Here is a 19,895-nt window from a genome sequence, read left to right on the forward strand (position 1 = left end):
AGGGGTGAGAGTAAGAAAGTACTTTATATAACACATCTGTTCTTCCAATGACATCATAAGATCCTTTGATTTGTTGCTGCTTGATTTGAATGTAGTCCAAACATCTGCTATTCTACAGCAAGTTAAATCATAATAATCATCCTACATAATTTAAAGATACATCGATTTTAATAGACGCCTCTAATGTGTTCTCTGCAAACTCCTTGTTTTAAGTATTTGGCAGTGATTGAAACTAACAAGTACTGTACTTGAACATTTTTTGGAATTACTTATACTTTACTTTAGCGTTTCCATATTAGGATACTTCTACATTTCAGAGGGAGGTATTGTATTATTCCACTTTATTTGTCTTGCAACTATAGTTGCTAAGCTACTACGTTTTATACAACCAGGCAACCCAGACGGTATGCTAATTCATGGCTTAACTGATGTGTATAACATTTATGAATTATTTATTTATCATTGATAAAACCATCATTTACAAAGCCTTTAAAAAGGGTGACATAAAGGAGAGTGCTACAGATTTAGCATACAAAATATATAATGAATTTATAAAATATGGTAATCCATTATAGATTAAATAAACTACCAGTGTATGAAGTAGTTTACATTTTGCTCCACCTTGAAAAGCAACTGCATTAAAATGCTGCTTTCACAAGATTTCATCAATAATTATGCAATAACATAATGCATATAATATTATAAGTTTAAGTGCGTATCATCAGTAAAATATCCTTTAAGTGTCAAAAGTAAAGTACTCATTATGCAGAATGGCTATACTTATATTAATTGTACCTCATTATTTTCAATGCAGGACATTTACTGTAATATTTATTTATATATTGGTATTGGATCTGAGTGCTTTATCCTTCTCTGCTATTCTGTAAGATCAGGTTTTCCTCTCCTAGGGTCTGTAATTGACGGTTTCTTTCTATAGGACTGAGGCAGAGAGAGGATTTTGGGTGGATGGGTATATGCAAGTGTACAAAGTCTGGGCAAAAGGCCCAGTGTTTGGCTGTATGTGTAGCCAACTCTACATGTGAAAGCCTTGAGGGCACATCAGTGTTTAGAAGAAAGAAAAACAAGTCTCTTGTCATTGAAGTATTTCAGCAATAAACACACTCTTTCACTCATACACACCAATCCTAATCCTTGGGTCGGAGTGTTGTAGTTGTTCTGCCTCCAGAATGACAGCAGCAGTGATATCTGGCAGACCATCACAGTCATGTCAGCGTTGACTGATGGGAGCTCTGCATCCAGGCCCAGACTGGGTCCAGGTCCCACTCAGCTCAGACAGCCAGGCAGGCCAGCTCTCCAGCTACATGTGAATAACTTACATATATTAAAATACATGGCAGAGAAATTGCCTTTGAGCAGAGGTCAGAGCAGCTAAACGTGCAAGTTCAACTGCTTTGAACAGCAGGAACGTGCTGGTGCAAGTGCATTTAAAACGTGAAAGCGCGGTTGTCACACAAGCAGTTTGCTGGGGTAATGGCTTGTATGAGGGCTTTGGACTAGATCTTTGTCATAATGCCCTCCTTTAATTCCTGTCAGGTACATCTAAAGAAAAATCCAAGAATGAGTCTTTTGATATTTTATATTTTATTTATTGTCAACAAATCCCATGAACCAAGTATAGCTTGTGTATGGAAAAGCCTGACACAGCTTATGGAATCTGTGCCATAGAGTTCCATAGTTGTAGTAATGTTTTATAAACACATCAATGAGCCACATCATTGCACTGGGTGACATATTCCTTCATCACGATGAACATGGTTAGTTTGTAATTTGAGTCACTCCCAACATCCACCGCCCTCCTGGTGTAAATACTCACTCGAGCACAAATCCACAACTGAAATAGTCTCCTGGAAATACACTACTTACTCCTTGGCTAGTAAAGTTTGATAAAAACTGCAGTGTCCAGCTGTTTTTTGAAATGATTTAGCTTTTTCAAAAATTAAAACCATATATTTATGGCCAAGATTTTCATTTTTGCATTGTTGATTATATTTAATAGGATTTGTTGACAATAAGAAAAATAGGGTGGGACACCACACCTATTATTTAAGGTTTCAGACTTATGTTTTTACAAAATAATTTACAACAAAACTCACAAAAAAAACAACACATGGCTATCAACTTCAGAGATCGGCTGTATTTAAAAAAAATATTTTATCTATATCTATAGCGTGTTATTTTTTATGTTTGATCTATAGAAAAGTGTCTTGGGATGGGCCATTACTTGTCATTTCACATAAATTAAAATTAACTCATTAACTTAGTATTTATATCTATATCTATACATCTCAAAATGCATTGTACAAAGCTGTCCTGGTTGTTCACGATGGACGAACAACAGCTAAATGTATCTACAATATGTCTAAAATTGTTATGGAGTTTTTCTGAAGCAGCAGTGTGGGCATTTTCATTCAAAGCACTTTTCTTTTATACAGATGAAGAATTGTGCGACAGAAATCAACAGAGACAAAAGTTGTTGGTTTGCAACTGTATTCAGATTCAAGACTTTAAAACCAATTAATAAATAATCTTGTCACTTCTTGTTCAAAAGTTCATTGTGAGATATTTACAGCATAAATTAAATAAGAAACTAAAGACATTAAACACATTCTTATTACGTCTTTTTCAATTATATTTTGTTATATTTGTCATAACAAAAAACAATTGGTTTTCTTTGAGAACATTTGCATGTGGAGCAGGATTTAGGGACATTAAAGCATACTCTACATATGCTTATAACTTGGGTTACAGTTAAGTTAGGTAAAAAACAGCGAAAATTATCATCTGATATGTAAATAATATTGTTTCAGCTGCAACTTATGTCAATAAATACAATGCCTATATTTAGAGGGCATAAGGAGATCACAAATGTGTTTTTGTGTTTTGTGCTCTCTCTTTGCTCTCTAAGTAAGGGCATTTCACATTTAAACAGTTTGCAAGTTGACCTGCATATTTTACACTTTTACATATCAGAAGCATTTTTTCTTTCGGTTTTTTCACTTCATTTATTATTTTAATCTAATGTTGGTGTAATCCAAACACCAAAGCAAATTTTATGCAACCAATAAAGATTCTACTTAGACAGAAGCGAATGGCACATAGAAGAAAACAGAGAAAACAGCCCACTGATAAATAAATAACAGGAAACATTGACATCTTACAATAGTGAAACTCTCGCCTATCCCATGTTGCACTTCTTGTGTCAAACATTATTCTCTGCGCAATGGAGTTTTCAGGTGAAGGGGCAATGGAACAACACATTTTCGCACTGCCTTTGGAAATAGTCTCCGGGACAGATTAACTCACTTGGCCAATGGTGCGTGAGGCACACTAGCTTGATGTTTAACCAGACTCAAAACTAAGGTTGCCTTTGCAGGGAGGGGAATTTACTTCACCATTAAAATAACACTATATTTCTAACTAATGGAGCAAACTTCCGCTCTGGGAAGTGGCAGACCAAACATCAGTTCTTGGACAGTAGTTCAAATCATCCTCCGATGATCTACAAAAGATAATGGTATGATACAAAGGCTGACCATCACAAATTGTGCATGAGCCACCAAGGGTGCATCACCCAGTGAAGGTACCTTTTTTTTTTTTTTTTTTTTTCTATTGTCTGTCTGTTTGGATCAAGCACCTGGTCGGTGTTTGCAAGTGCATAAAGCACCACCTTACTAAAACATCCTCATCTAGAGAACAGGACCTATCTGCACCAGATATCGTCAGCTCCCGTTGGTTATGATAACTGAGGTGGCCTTATGTCCCTGCATCTGCTCGGCCTGCATCCTCACATGGGACGCCACATCGTACTGGACTCCTCCACAGGCCAGGCCTGAATAACTCCGCAGGTTCTCCGGTTCATACAGGTGCTCCAGGGAGTATCCAGTCAAAGCATAGGCTGCTTGCCTGTCCAGTGATTGCCTCTCCTGTGCCTGATAGAGCAGCGGGCTCCCCTGGGACTGTGGAGGGTGGGGGGACAGATCTGTCTGCATGTAGTCTTTGGTGAGGGAGAGGCCAGACCTGGGAATCCCATCAGAGCTGGGGCTGCTGAGACGAGACAGAGAGACCGGACTGGTTGTGTTTTCATCATTGTCGTGCGGACCGAGCACTTTGACGCTGTCCCGATGATGGAGACGTTCAGAGGGGAGGTCCATGCTGGGGGCACCCGGGCCGCGGCACACTACGCTGGGCATGGTGAGCTGGGAGTGGTGCGACAGTGAGGAGGTGAAGGACGGGCTGTGGGCTTTGGCGAGGCCTGAGATGTCCAGCGGCGCCTTGTGTTGCTGCAGCCGGCTCTCTTCCTCTTTGATCATCTGCTGCGTGGCTCGGATCAGGGTCTCCATCTTGCTGGGCTCTCGAGGGGTTGCCCGGAAGTGGTCACCATGGTAACGCTCACCTGAATCACTGGTGGACCCACCTCCATCAGGTGAACTCACTACACTGTCTTCATCCCAGTGGCCCCGTCCTGTGAGGAGAGTTCAATGACCACATTTCAAAACAGTGAAATCAATGATTGCATTATGTTAATAAGTAATTTGATCCTTTTTGTCTGCCTTTACTAAGTGTGAGAAAACTACTCACAACATGATCTGTATCCTATCCTTCTCATATATTTTAAGTGCCAGTTACAAAAACCATGCGTTGCCTGTGTAATGTGTGACATTCTGCTTCACATGACTGTAGAACCATGGTCTATTAGACTGAATGTCTTGGCAGAAGCACAGTGGGGGTTGTTTCCCTGTGTGAGGATGTGAAATGTGAAAAAACTTGGCTTTCAATTGCAGGCAATTTTTAAACAGATGGTAGCAATCGGCACACTGGCAAGAGACGGCGTAAACAACTTAGCTTAACCCATAATAACATTTGGAAAACAGCTACCATAAGAAGTTAGGCCAGTACTGTTTTCAGAGACAGATGGTTGTGGTCTCAACCCTAGTACCTCACCATGAATGGCTCCATGGTAGGATGTGAGTTCGTAGCCCTCGCTGTTATCCGTGGATGATTTTGGCAACGAGAGGACAGAACGCGTAGCGTCCCACCACACTTCTCTTCCTGACTGGGGGGTTCCGAGGAAGTAGCGGCCGCTCTGGCATCGCACGCGATCACAGGTGGTGGTGTGAGGATGTGTTTGGGCATGGGTGAGATCGTCCTCTGACAGACCCAGGCCGTAGCACAGGGAGCCTGAGTCTGGATACAGTCGGTAGGCACAAGATGCCTCCGCAGCCTCGCCGGGATCCAGCAGCTGAGGAGAGGCAGAGTCTGTCAGCGGGCTGCCTCCCCACTGGCTGTCTTGGTCTGACTCTGAACGCTCTGGATTGAAAGCTGAAAACTGCTGACAGAAACAAGAATATCACAATTTTGAGAGTTTGTGAACCTTGAGTCCCCTTTCTAGATTAAGCTGTATCAGGCTGTTTAATACCTGTGGGTAGGGTGACACTCTGGCTTTGGCCTTCGCCTGGGTCAGACGTGACTTGGTGCTCTTCCGGTCTTCGCTGTGACTGTCAGCGTAGGGGAAGGCTGGCTTGGTGGGGCTCATTTGGTCCAAAGACAGCTGCATTCCCTTATACTCTGTATCCCTTTTGACATAAACAAAAAATATGTTAGAGATAAATAAAAAGTTTGAACACACATTTAGGCAGTTTGTGCCTTTTTTTTGCCATTCTAGCGACCACAGAAATGGCAGTGTTGGCTAGTCCAACACTTTAGTTGAGACTGAAATATCTCGACAGCTATTGGATGGATTGCCTGGAATTTGGTACAAACATTCATGTCTCCCTTAGGATAAATTCTATCAACTTTGGCAATACCCTGACTTTTCATTTAGGCCTAGCGCCCCGAGCAGGTCAAAATCTATATTTGTCCAATTCTTTTTTTTTTAAATCAAAATGAATGACATTCCCACCAGCTGTTCTTGTGTTTAGTGCTGTTAAGCAAATGCTAGAATGCTGACACGTTACACCAACATAATAACACTTGTAAAAATGATACCTGCAACATTAATTAACATTGATATTTTAGCATTGTTAGCATGCTGACATAACCACTTAGTGCATCCTCACACAGCTTCTAGCGTTGCTGTAGACTCAACAGCATGCATCTTAACTTTGCTTTGGTTTAATGGGCTGTCCTCCAAATACTGAACAAAACAGACCGCTCTAAGAGACTGTTCCCCAATTTGTGAAATGCTTAAATTTCTTTCACAGTCACATGAATGCGTGGCTGGACCGGATATAAAGGGACTTCATTCTCTGCTCAGGACACCTTTTCTCCACTATAACTTCACATAGCAAATGTTTTGATGTTCTAAATGTTGAATACGGCCCCTTTAAAATGTATGCACTGCCTTATTTTAGTGTTGATGGTGTAGTGCCCTGCTCAAGGAGACTTTTAATGTTGTTGAGAGGTGACATAATGTTACTTGTTCACCTTCCCACCAGGTTTTCACAATAAATTTTGAGCTAATCAAACCTTTAAGCCAGTCGCCCAAACAATCTTCTTTATTTCTTGTACAGTTTTGGTGGTAGTGTTGCACCAAGGGACATTATCAGTAATTAGCCTGCAACAGACGTCTTGGCTAATATTGAACGTAGATAAGTACACAGACTTATTTTACAAACACTTGTTTTGCACCATAAGTAGTGTGAGGTCTATGAAAAGTGAAAACATTTAAGATAAGTTCAAAAGATTAAGCCCTCCCATTTCTAAGAAAAAGATCCGACACCATGAGGAAAGTTAAACATTGTTTTCCACTGTACAAGCATTGCCAGAATCCTGCCAGACATAAATCATAAGTAAATGTGCACACGCAGACACATGCATGTGCACGTCTTATCTCTGCACTTGCACTCCTCTGCAAGCATCTGTGTTTTGTATAATGCAAGCTCCTTTTTACTGGTATATGTGCATGCAGCTTGTGCACCATCTTTGACATCTTAACCCACTGTCCTGTGGCTGAACTCAAGTGTTGCTGTCGAGGGAGTGAAAAGGCTCCTGTGTCAAGTGTTCAGCAAACATGAGCCTATTCTTAACTTATCACATTAACAGTATGTAATAGCAGCTGCCTGGCATTTTAAACCCTGTGGCCCATCCCTGACCCTGCACAGCCAGCCTCTTTTAATATGACTCCAAATATGACCCGTTCTTTATGTACAACACCTTCGGGGTAAGGCTGTGTTTGGATAGCCAGTACACAGTGTGAGTAATATTTGCTCTTGCAGGTATAGTTGCGGTGGCTGGTTCTGCATCCTATCTGTGCCCTGGATGACTTATGTCTGAGCCAATAATGTTGGGCCTTTGTGCAAACTCAGCTGTGTTAGCTGAATTCCACCTCAGGGTCAATGTCAGAGCACCTCATGTCTGAAATACGCCACCAGCCAACCTCCACACATGGTTTATAAATGGATTCTTGTTGGGTTAAAACGCTGTTTGGGCAAGGTGATTGAATAGCTGTTTTTTTGTTTGTTTTTCATGTTGCTACTTTTTTGTGCTCTTGCTTTATGTGAGCTCTTGGATACTTTTGTGTTAGAGCTAATTATGTGATTGGAACTTCGCTGTCATTTAATGTTCCTTTTTGTTTTCTCCTTTGCTGCATTGGAGAAATCAATACGTGGAGCGCAGCCATATGCATGCAATACACGTACAGACCCTCACACAAACACCCTGTTATGCACACACACACACACACACACACATACACACACACACACACTTACATACACACACTTACACACACATACAAAAAAAGAAAGCCACATGTGGATCACCCAAACTTAACAAGGAAAATCCAACGAGTGCTACAGCTATGAGATATTGATTCCTAGTTCACGGTTTGATAGATTTTGCTTTCCTTAGTCTGCAGATCGATGGTGACAGTAGAGGTTTTTTGATGGGGTTGAACCCTGATGTTTGTCTTGCTGTCTCACAGGGCCTTAGTGTGTTGTGTGCTCTCATAACACACAACTGTATGAGCCCTGCAGCCGCAGTATTTGGTGGATTTGTACTCAGAGGCTACAGAGGGATAAAGAGACAGATTTGTCCAAGAGACAAAGACCCATCATATCATAGAGTGAGCTTCAAGCATAGATCATAAGAGTGTATGATGTGAATTTACTTGATCTAGTTAAATAATCGATGCTCCTCCCTCAGCAAACACCATTAAAAATGCAGCTGCTTTTAGCCCAGCACAGCCCTTTAAACCTTGTGTTTATGGAGCTGTGATTTTAGAGATTTCACTCCCAAATGCGTTAATGGTAACAACTTAACATCTGAATCCTAATTAAAAATGAAATAATCCAACCAAATGAAAAGTTTGAGTGATACCATAAACGCCTCAAGAAAGTATTAAGAATATTTTGTTTTTTATTCTTAAATCAATCTGTTTCTTAAGAAGAGTTTCACTCTGATTTTAGGATGGGGGGAATATAAATGAGACTTACGTGAGGACATAGTTGACGCTGACTATACAGTGAGGTCTTGAGGACCGGCTGTTGTGGACGATTGTGGCGTAACTCTGGACCCAGACCCAGCCGCCGTGCTTGGCCAGGAAACGATAATACTTAGTGGTAACTTGGCCTTTTACAAGCACTGAAGGAGATAAAAGAATCAGGCAGAAGACAGAGATTAACATACTTAACTGTGTGTGTGTGTGTGTGTGTGTGTGTGTGTGTGTGTGTGTGTGTGTGTGTGTGTGTGTGTGTGTGTGTGTGTGTGTGTGTGCGCGTGTGCGTGTGCGTGTGCGTGTGCGTGCGCGTGCGCGTGTGTGCGTGTGTGTGTGTGTGTGTGTCCACTGCGTCAGGTTGCCTGAGCAGTTACTGTGACAAAAGAAGGTCAGCCAGCCTGTTGTAAAAGCATAGTAGTGCAGGTTTGTAACTCACAGAGGTGGTGTGCACAGCGGAGGTGGAAGGTGTCACAGCTGTGGACGTGATGGTACAGGGTTTTCTCTATCAGATCCTGGGGCTCATAACCTGTCAGCTCTGCCACCCTGGAGAGGAATTAACCACTAGTATTTAAAATATGCAGTGATCCAGGGATACTTTAGATTTGTCTTCTTTTTCTTGTGTTTTACAGGCAAGAATTGTAGTAGTTAATTGGGCAACTATATGAACCCTCCTATGAAAAATGTATGTGATTTACATTGGGCACACACAAAATTGAGCAGAAAGTCAATGCCTTAAGTGAAATAATTGTGTAATATACTGCAAACTGGCTGTGTACCTAGAGTCCAGGAAGATGAGCTTCATGTCCAAACTGGCTCTGAACATAAACATGTTGCTGTGCAGTTTGATCTCGGTCACAGCGCTGGGAGGCAGGGAGTGACCCACAGCCACCAAACCCACATTCTGGTAGCAGCCCTCAAAAGGAGACATGTCCAAACTGTACTGACGGATCTTCAGGTAGCCACTGCAGTGGATCACCTGTAGTGGAACAAGATAGACAGCGAGAGAAGCTAAGATGAAATTGAAACGTAAATCAGAAAATGCAGAAATGTCCCTTTAAACAGAAGTGTAAATAGCACTATTAATACCGCATAATGTATATTCTATGAGCTGAAATAAAGAATTGTTATTGAAATTCAATAGTTTAGAAATGAAAAGGATATTGAAATACCTGAAGTCATTATGGCATTACAGAAATAATATATTACATTTTCTTAGAAAATATAGTTTTTCTTTCATTAGGATACATTATTGAATTGCTCTATTGCAATTAATAAATAGTTAATTAAATACCTTAGAGCAGTGACTAAGCCTAATTGCTTACCTTGTATCCACCACTGGTGAGGCCTGCGTTTCTTTTTGCCAGAACACATTTCATCCGCAAAAAGAAAGAGCGCTCAGCTTCAAATTCTGAAGGAAGCAAAAAAAAAATATTATTATTATTATTATTAATAAGAGTCAACTCATAAACCATCACAGCATGGGGAGAAGGGCTCTCTACGTGTGCTATTTAAAAACAGTTTCCGTGATCATGATGACGTTTTTGTATTTTAATAATAATATTTCCTAATAACAAAATAAATGAATTACTTGTGTAAAATAAAAATGATATAGGTGCATGGAAACATAAAGCGATTGTAGGCCTACTGCTGCAAAATGCAGGAATGCGGAGACACGGATTGGTGCAGACTATATTTGCATATGTGTTGTTAAAACACATCCGTTGTATTATAATCGCTATCTGCTTGTTTTAATAATTTTCCAATTGTATATTCAATTCAAATTTAATTTTATTTATAGTATCAATTCATAACAAGAGTTATTACGAGACACTTTACAGATAGAGTAGGCCTAAACCACACTCCAGAATTTACAAGGACCCCAGGACCTATATAGACGAGATATATTTGGAAAGCTTCAGAGAGAAAAGTAATTTTACCTTGGACGAAATGTGAGTGATATGGCTGATGTGGCGTCAGCACAGCTGTCATCTCGTCGTGGTCGGCGGGATGTACATATTCATAAATACTGTTCCCAGTCAGCTCTACCTGTTGAGAATAACTCATGTAATTAGCAGGTAAAGACTGCGATGGAGTATAATGATTTAATTTGCAAAACGCTGTCTAGAAAATAGCAGAAATGCATAAAACGTATCTTAAATAAATATGAGTGTACAAACGGACCTGAGAGAGTCCTAAATGGACCGACGCTGTTTCTGAAATGTACATTATTTTCCCATCTGGAGCCACAACAAAGATGAATCCGTCCAACGTCTGCAAATAATCGACACGCCACAGTTAGCCTGAATCCTCTCAAAATGATTTCACACGACCACATTCCTTTTCTTGCAGATAATTAACAGTTGTGCTGGTAATACTAATATACCTGCAGCAAATGGGATCCCAGCTCTCGTCCAATATTGTCCAGAGACCTTGTTCGACTTGTGTGACCCCAGGCCTCCCCCAGACCTGGAGAGTGGGAAAAATGCTGTTTGTCTGCTGTGTAACATTATGATGAAATGGAAAAGATGCACAAGTATTTTATAGATTTATTTATCGATAATGAAGAAATACAACGCCATATTTTGTAATTGGCTATATATGTAATAATAATAATTATTATTAGTAGTTGTATATTATTATTAGTTATATTATTATTAGTAGTAGAAGTATTGTTGTTGTTGTTGTTGTTATTATTACTACTTCTAAAGATAGATTACTGAAATGGCCACACACACACACACACACACACACACACACACACACACACACACACACACACACACACACACACACACACACACACACACACACACACCATCAAGCCAGAGGCGTTCCCGTTTAAAAGGTCTTTTTAGTGTTTAAGCATGTACAGTGGTTGCCACATGTTGTACAGGCTGCAGACATGAACCTCGTTAATCTGGTGGTGTGTTTACAAGATGCGCGGGCGATGTGCCTCTTGTCACAACTGCAGAGTAGACATTTAATCTGGAGGGATGACATCACTCATATAGCAGGATGATATTTTAATTCATCATGATACTCCAGACCATTATTGTAAAAATGCAGAATTTGAATGCCTCCTTCCATTCATCCACCAATTTGTTCATCTTTTAAATGTTCTTGTGGTCCAGTAAATCCCTCCGTTTAGGCCACTATTTTCAGTGTAAGTGAAGCAAGGAGCCAGTGCTGCTCATTGAAATTCATTCACTTTCATGAGGCTCTCATGGAGCTCGGGTATCATCAGTAAATTAGGTGCTGCTGTAAATGGAAATAAAAAACGGTCTCCACTGTCGGACACAGTAGTAGTTTAATATCAACCCCACCAGATGAGAGGATGTAGAAAAAGGACCTACAACTACAAATAATGTTGTTGGACGGATGGGTACATACTATTTTTCTATAGGCTAGATTAAAAAAAAAAAGTAGTCTTTTTTACATACTTTTATGTTACATGGCTGCAAAATATCATATGTCGGTTATTATACAGCAGCAGAAAAGAGGGCTTCTGGTTAGATTTCGTGGCAGATAGTTAGTAGTATTTTTCTTATACAAGAGAGGCTGTGTAAGATTGTGTGGGCCTCCTGCTTACATGACTTTAGGTGATTAGAAGCCTTGCAGGGCCTTTTAAAAAACATAATTGGTCAGTCTTGTTCTCAGTCACGCAGTCAAATAAGCCTGCAGAGACCCGTATAAAGATGGTGGCAGATCGTCTCCTTTAGACACACTGAATTAAAAACGACCATAATCCATTTGGAAAGACTCCCTGCAGTTTAGGGGGAAATTACTGTAATGTCCCTATAATATTTTTTTATGGTTTAACGTGGGTCTGTGAGCGCGGGTATATTGACAGTGTCCTACTTGATTATTATTATTTATTTATTTATTTATTTTTGGGTATCTTGACATCCCTATTATTAATAGCACTAAATTGATTCCTGAAATTATTATTAATAGAAGTATTTACACGTCTCAACTAAAACAAATGATAGTGGGATTACTAAATTATAACAGAATCATACTGGTTCCTTTAATGTTGATTTAATGTAATATAATATGATATATCAGCCCATTTCCAGCTTCCTATCCATCATATCGTTTTTCTGTTTGTTGACTATTTCGCTCACCCTGAGGGAAAACAATTCTCATCTTCAGGTAACTCGTTGTCAGTCTTATTATGGAGGCTTTGTCCAGTTGAGAGGTGATGGCCGACGGTAAAGGCAACATTTTGGCCAGTTCATAAAATTCACTGTTCTCCTTTTCCCGTCTAGTCCTTGCTGCCGTTTTGGATTTCTCCTTCATTTCGGCGCCTTTTCACTGTATCCTTCCTTGTTTGAGGAGGTAGGCGTTCACATCAGCAGTTTCGCTGATTCCTCTCCGCTTTGACTCCTTCTCATTGCAGATGTTAATCAACTATAAAATGTGGATTTTTAAAGTAGACAGTCGAATCCGAAAAGAATTGTGAATATCCCTGGTCCTCCTGATGGCGGCCAGTGATGCTTCAACTGGTTGTGGTTAGACCGTAAAGGTGCTGCCGCGGGATCTCATCCATGACCTGCATCACACAGACAGAAGGGAATGTTAAAGCATCATTGCATGTTGATCTGGGAAGGCTCACGTTCAGATGTAACTGTCTCGTGTGTTGTTTTAATGTAAACCTGATGCAGGCCTGTATGTCACAACAACATTTAGGCCTACACATCAAGCACATATCAAAACAAAAGTCCGATTTATTGAAAATGACTATAACCTTGACATTCTCGGCTTTAAACAGCAGCATCACGACGTAAAGCAGCAACAATTACTTTGATAATTAATATTAAAACAATAATGACAATTACATCATCTAAACATGAAAAGGAATCAGTGCAACAAAAGACCACTAACAATTCCCTGTGTAATATAATCTCATGGAGGTGTAAATATATGTAGCCCAACTATTAAACAACGTCTTACTTTCATAAAACAAGCTCGCTCATTGGTCAAAAACCAATTTCAAAATGTGGTGATGGGCACACTGCAAACATGTCCATCTCAAGGCACTTTAGCCACCAAGCAGCCTTTAACTGACCTCTGCCAATGAGGTGAATTATTCTGTATTGTCTGTTGCTTCGGGGATGATGGAACACATCATCATGTTGTTGCAAATAACTGCAGTAGTAGCCTGTCAAGGAAATGTCTTTTCCTCTAGCACAGTTCCTGAAACGTGTGCAGCTGCGTTGAAAAAAAAAAAAAATCCAATTTCTTATCACACGTTTTCAGAAAATAACATTTAACATCCAGTATTAGATGAGCGAATATTTGAGACATATTTATTTACAGTATTCCAATCCGCGCTGAGATACATTGAATATTTCCCTACATCTGAATCGATATTGTGGCCTTACAGGCAGCCTGCTGGGAATTTCACCTGTCCTGATCCGGGTTCACCAGTCGTCCCAGTTAAGTCTGGTCTCTGCTCCTCCTGGATTTCCACCTGGAAAGTTGAACGGGCCGTGCGCTGCATACACCTCTCCAAATTACAAGGACGCGCGCAACGAGTGGCATTCGTGCCCAACTAGCCTCTTCTCCTCAACTATCTCAATGTCCCTCTCTGGAGCTGCTCGGGACCCGCCCACCGTGTGCCCACTTCGCTCTTATTGGATGGAAGAGCTGAAAGTCATTTTGTGATTGGACTGTTACCGTGGGCGTCGATTTGGTGCTGCAAGGCTCGGCACTTGTCCGTGCCCGAAGTGAGCTTAGATGTGATCTTGTCATTAACGTTAGGAACACTGATCAAGCTGAAATAAATAGATACATCAGCATAAAATGGCACTTCAAGGGAATGTTCTGGGCTAAATACAAACAACAAAGACCGTTTGCTGGTGATTATTTTAAGAAAAATATCCAGACAAAAATGTCTTCTTTATTCCAGAGAAAGTAAAAAAATCATTTGTTTCCTCAACTAATTCAGGCAATTATCATTTTTTTTATCACATTTCTTATGATTTATTTGGACCGAAATGGAAAGTGTCATAGTGTCATAATGTGTTGCCTCATCAAGACGAAAGTATTTTTTCATTTAATCGCTGCAATGCATTTCCTCAAATATTTGTTGAAATATGCAAAACAGGTGTAAGTTTGGTGACCATTCTAGTAATAAAAACAGAACAGAGGAATAAAAAACGTATGTTACTGCTACTGGAAGAAACACATCTGTTATTGTTCTGTCGTGCTGCTGCTGAGGGTCATCTCATAAATAGGCCGTAATTCCCCCCCTCATAGCAATGCTTTGAATATACTGGGTATCGTCATATATGTAACTGTAGATTGATGCATTTCTAATTTTACCTCTTAAATAATTTACCCTTTAGTCAACTCACCCCGGTTTGTTCTAAGCTATTTCGGACCTGGGGTTTTATGTAAAAAAACAACAAGATGCAAAACAGTTTTCTCCCGGCTGAGAGAGCAGCGTACCCGTGTCCATGGCTCATGCAATAGTTTGGTGTCCGTGAAAACACGTTTATATGAGGATTAATTTCCATGGTTTGAATCAGATGAGAGCGCCGCTGCGCATGCAGTTTTTTAATTAGGTACCGGGTGCTCAGATGGAGGAGGAGGAGGGGTAGTTAGAGCAGCGGGCGCGGTGACGGGGGCGCGGACGCATGGCGGTGAGCTCATTACGCACATAATTAGTCCTTAAATTGAAGCTGCATCCTGTCATAATTGGACATTCTCCTGCTGCCTGGGAACAGATATCGCTATCTGTCTCCGTGTGTGTGTGTGTGTGTGTGTGTGTGTGTGTGTGTGTGTGTGTGTGTGTGTGTGTGTGTGTGTGTGTGTGTGTGTGAGGGAGTTAGAGAGAGAGAGAGAGAGAGAGAGAACTGCTAGACTCAAAATTAGCCCTATAAGAATACATATTTTCTCAATTCTGACAAATAATAAACAAATTGACAATTACGGGCCAGCCCTGACTGGTTCTCAGGTTTTCCCTTTAAAGCAAACAATATGTTGCTTCATCCTTCATATCTGATGATTATGATCTGAAGTCTTTGAAGCTAACACATGCTCGGATCTACTTGATATCTCTCTGTGACGAATCCCTCATCATTGGATCTCATTTCCTTCCTACATTTCACACGAGCCACCCATAAGTCAAAGGTCACCACGGTTTGTTCACTTGTAGATCCTATTCCGTGCAAATGATTTAAATTCCATACTTATTTCAAAACAACCATCTCTCCTGTCACATTCAGTCCTCTAAACCTTGTTTTTATGTGTATGCACATGCACAACATAATATTCTTACAAATTAAACTCTAATCTTTAATGGAGATTCATCACCTACGGGTCAAGCTTAAGGCAGCTTGCTATCATTTGTGTCCCTTCTGCATTGACTGACAGCCTGTCAGGGATTGGGAAGTTCTCTAAAACTTGGTCCACACGTGCCCGTGTATTTTTAAGAAAAGGGGTTTTCCTTTGTTTGTTCTCACAAAAAATCCAGTCCACACATGCCCTGTTTAGAAAAAAATACATCCACATGAAAACCCAATTTTGTCCAGTGGCCACTGGTAGTATTTAAAAAAATAAATAAGATAAGATAAGATATAAAAACCTATAAATGTCCCACAGTGGGGAAATTGTGGATCCCTTTTTGTCCAAGAAAGGGGTCACAATTGAAGCACTTTCAAGAGCATGCCAAGCCAACAGGCGACAATATAATGCCCCATTCGTGCAAAGAAGAAGATGCTGGCCATTTATAAGCTTGAAAACAAAGCTTGTACCGGATGACTACCCAGCAAGCAGAAGTCCAAAGGTCTCTAGGACCAGCTATGTTGGCGGCAGGGTCTGTGTTGTGGCAGTGTTTGATTATGTATCAGTGACCTCCATAGTGCATTTAAGGCCTCCGTTTCACAAAACAGAGGAAAAGCAGCTGAACCTTTATGTGTGAACGTATAAAAAGTCCTACTAGCAAGCCTGTTACCAGTACTATTCTGGCCACACCTGGAATTGCAAAAAATGTCGCCCCACAAAGTAGATAGCGGCGCAAACTCTGACAAAAAGCCAAAATCCCTATTTTACACAACAACACACAAATAGCGTTTCTAAAAGCCCTGGCCAGAGTCTTCCAAAAGCTCTGTTTACAGTGACCTAAAACACCGCTTGTGTAAGGAAAAAACGCAAAGAAATAGCTACATAAAAAACCCAACCTGTGTCCGTGTGGACTAGGCCTCAGAGTATGTGTTTTAAGCGGCTGGTACAAGATTTACCATGCCCGGACAACCTGTTAATGCCCCACCACAGGCTGCCACAACAGGGGAGCTCGCTTTGCTGTCCTTCCAACCCCTCCCTTCCCTCGCCACCCGAGTCTCACCCGTCTTTCCATTTTTATTGTGTTTTTACAAATCACGCTTCTCTGTGGGAAGCCAGGCCAGAAATTCTCCCCAGCATGAAAAAAAGAGCCGGTTAGTGAAGGTTATTAGGGAAAGGATTTGAGGAAAAGGTGGAAAGGAGGTGAGAGTATAAAGGTGTCAGTGTTGCTCAATGAGGAACACGGTGCATCATTTCCTCTAATGAGCTCTCGTAATGAGTTTTGGTTTTAATGATCTGGGTCAGTGATCGAGCATGGTGTCCTTGAGCAAGGCACTTAAAGGCTTTAAAAAAAGCACATTTTCTCACAATTACCTCTAGTGGCATCCAGTCAAGCAGACAGACTGAAGAGTTAAGATTCAGTACTTGATTCTCTTCTTTTTATCGTTGCCCTTTCGATGTAACTGATAGGATTTTGTTTGGTGAGCTCAAATCAAACAAAAGCAGAAACCTGAGGAAATGAAATTAGCTTAAGACTAGATGTGTTTTTTTTTAATTGTATTAAGGTTTTGAGATAACCGTCTTTCAAATTGACAGTTTAAAAAAGAAAAACTCAAAATAAAAATCATTGCAGCAGAGATATCATCTTTTGAATTCCACAAATTAATGTTCCTTGTGAAAACCTGGTGCCTACATTACCCACAATGCAACTCAACAGCCAAAAGTTGGGTCACAGATTCTGGTGTGTTATGCTACTAGTGGCTAATATAGCAGTGAGCCGCTAGTTTCAAGAAGAGATGAGGAGAGGGCAGAAGTCTGGTAGATCACTTCTTCTGTGGTTGTCCACAACCCAGATTATTTTTCATTTTCAAACTTGTAAGGCAATTTATCACACTTTGTTTTTACAGCTCCTACAGAATCCTTTATACACCTTTTTTACAAATACAATAGCACTCTTCAAGACCTGGAAACACACTTTGCTTACAAACTAAACGCCAACAAATCTTTCCACAAAGGTTTTCACCAGTTACTCCTGACGATACACAGACTTTGCTAGGTACATTTTTCATCAGAAGTGCTTTGAAAACGGGCCACCTAAAAGCAAACCTTGAAGACAAACAATAAGCTGTGACTTTGGTTATTTTTTGCTTTAAATGTTCGATTACTGCTCGATAACTGACTGCTGGGTGTTCCTGAATGCGTCAACATGGACAGCCCCTGCTCCAAACTAAAGTACCGTACAACAGTGGCATACCTTCTCACCAAAGGTCTGAGTCTTTGAAAATTTACCATGAAAACATTACACTCCTAGAAAACAAATCAAAACGTTATCCTTTCGAAAATGTCTTCCATGTGCATTGGTTATGTACAGTAGTTGAAATTGTTGGTGGGCCCATACTGCAATGGAGATCCACCTCTGTATTTATAACATCTCCTCCACTTTCTCTTTTTCTCATATCTCCTCTCTTATACGCTCACAATAATTTCACTGTGGACTAATGCATCGCTAATTCAAATTTAAATAACCTAATATGAGATCATTCATACTGGGAATTGGAATGGTGGGTCAGATATAGTGTGTGTGTGTGTATATATATATATATATATATATATATATGTGTGGAAGAGAAGAGACTGTATTGATCATTCAGCTGATATTGTGGAAATGGCTACAAGATGTTAAAAAAAAGGAAAGAGAGATGAAAAACAGTCAATTTTAAATGTGTTAGTAAAAGATTTTACAGAGCGAGTGAAAAAGCAATGAGACTGAGGCCCCATGTTGGGTTACACTCTGTGCTCCGAGATTGAAACGGTTGGGCATATGTAAACAGGCTGCATGTTTGACCAAGATTTGCCAGTTGTGTTTTCTGTAAGTTATTATGGACTTTTTGTTTTGTTGTTTTCCCTTAAAAGACAGAAATATTATTTAGTACTCCCCGCCTTCTTTAGCTGTTGGCTTTGAACGAGACACTTTCTTTGGAGAGTGATGGTTGGAAATGTGTTATTTTTCTCCTATTAACAGTGACTCTCTTCCATCAATTCCCGCTTTCTATGTCTTTCTGTCAGGGCCCTTCACTGAGCCCATCTGCTGTGTGCGAGCGGTAATTAACCACACTGCCATTTCCTCTGTGTGCGCTGAGTTTGAAGGTGCTTGGAGTACACGAGTCAGCCTCGCAAGTTCATCAAAATGCTAATTCAGCCCAAATTAAAGTTGTGAATAACATTACACAGTTTCCTGTGCAGACAAATTGATCCTTCCATGATCTCTCTCTCTCTCTCTCTTTCTCTCTCTCTCTCTGTCTCTCTCTCTCTCTCTCTCTCTCTCTCTCTCTCTCTAGGTGATGAGTGTCTGTGGAGATAGAGACTTTCCTCTTGGGTGTCATCATTGCCAAAGTGGAAGAAAAACAGAAACTGCCTACAAATTAAGCTAATGAGTTAGAACAAATTGTGTCTAAACGCTAACAGTTTTCTTTATAACATAAATATAATCATAACACAACATTCCAATGTGCCCTTTAAGAAATATGGATTCCCATTATATCTTCCCCTGCTTTTCAATACGTCACATGCATATCAATCTATATTTGTTTGTGTGCATGTACTGTACCTGGTGTGCTCCTGCATTGTCTTAGAGTGTGTACATATGTGTGGAACCAATAAGCTGTAGCACAGATGCTCTGACACAGTCCAGACTGTATTAACCCTGCTCTACAGCTGCCTCAGCACCCCCAGGCACTGATAGGGACATGGAAACAAGGTTTAAAAAGTCCCATCCAAATAACAGTATTTAGTAGCTGCTTCAGTTTTTTATTTTATTATCACCTGGTATTTGTTCTCACTAACCTTACGTTTTATACATTGTCACATCTCTGCTGTCTACAAGCTTTAAAATGTTAAGCACAAATTAAGTTTGTAGTGTTGAAAGACAGATTAGTGGCCTCTCCAATAGGTTAGCTGTGTTAATTTATGAGAAAAAAATCAGCAATCCACAATATGCTCCTGAGCAACAGAGGTGGTGCAAAATGCATTTTCTTTAAAACAAAAGCAGCTTGACATTCCCGAAGGGTAAATGACAGGGGGACACTTATTTTAGGTACGTACTGTAGTCTCTCTCTCTCTCTCTCTCTCTCTCTCTCTCTCTCTCTCTCTCTCT

General features: G+C 40.4%; 1 protein-coding gene across 2 annotated transcripts; it reads right to left on the reverse strand.

The window, feature by feature from the left end:
- Window positions 1–1,817: 1,817 nt before the first annotated feature.
- LOC117961764 (single-minded homolog 1-like) lies at window positions 1,818–14,002 on the reverse strand. Of its 2 annotated transcripts, none has more exons than XM_034900647.1 (12): window positions 13,863–14,002; window positions 12,580–13,007; window positions 10,839–10,921; window positions 10,637–10,726; window positions 10,393–10,501; window positions 9,778–9,863; window positions 9,232–9,431; window positions 8,892–8,998; window positions 8,454–8,601; window positions 5,438–5,594; window positions 4,963–5,350; window positions 1,818–4,483 (listed from the first exon to the last, which is right to left on the reverse strand). In XM_034900647.1, the coding sequence occupies exons 2-12, from the start codon at window positions 12,752–12,754 to the stop codon at window positions 3,741–3,743; spliced, it is 2,286 nt and encodes a 761-aa protein (XP_034756538.1). In that variant the 5' UTR covers window positions 12,755–13,007; window positions 13,863–14,002; the 3' UTR covers window positions 1,818–3,740. The 2 variants fall into 2 exon arrangements, with proteins under 2 accessions (XP_034756538.1, XP_034756539.1); XM_034900648.1 differs by having other exon boundaries at window positions 3,741–4,483; window positions 4,963–5,347.
- Between the last annotated feature and the right edge of the window lie 5,893 nt (window positions 14,003–19,895).

The sequence above is a fragment of the Etheostoma cragini genome, chromosome 18 (assembly GCF_013103735.1).
Source record: "Etheostoma cragini isolate CJK2018 chromosome 18, CSU_Ecrag_1.0, whole genome shotgun sequence".
NCBI lineage: Eukaryota > Metazoa > Chordata > Actinopteri > Perciformes > Percidae > Etheostoma > Etheostoma cragini.

Bases quoted from the DNA above. Each gene is read 5' to 3' on its own strand.
- LOC117961764 (XM_034900647.1), bottom strand. From the start codon at position 12,754: ATGAAGGAGAAATCCAAAACGGCAGCAAGGACTAGACGGGAAAAGGAG. The intron at 10,502-10,636 runs GTCCGTTTGTAC...TATTCTCAACAG, and splicing joins TCCATTTAGGACTCTCTCAG to GTAGAGCTGACTGGGAACAG. The intron at 5,595-8,453 runs GTAAGTCTCATT...TTATGTCAAAAG, and splicing joins AGCGTCAACTATGTCCTCAC to GGATACAGAGTATAAGGGAA.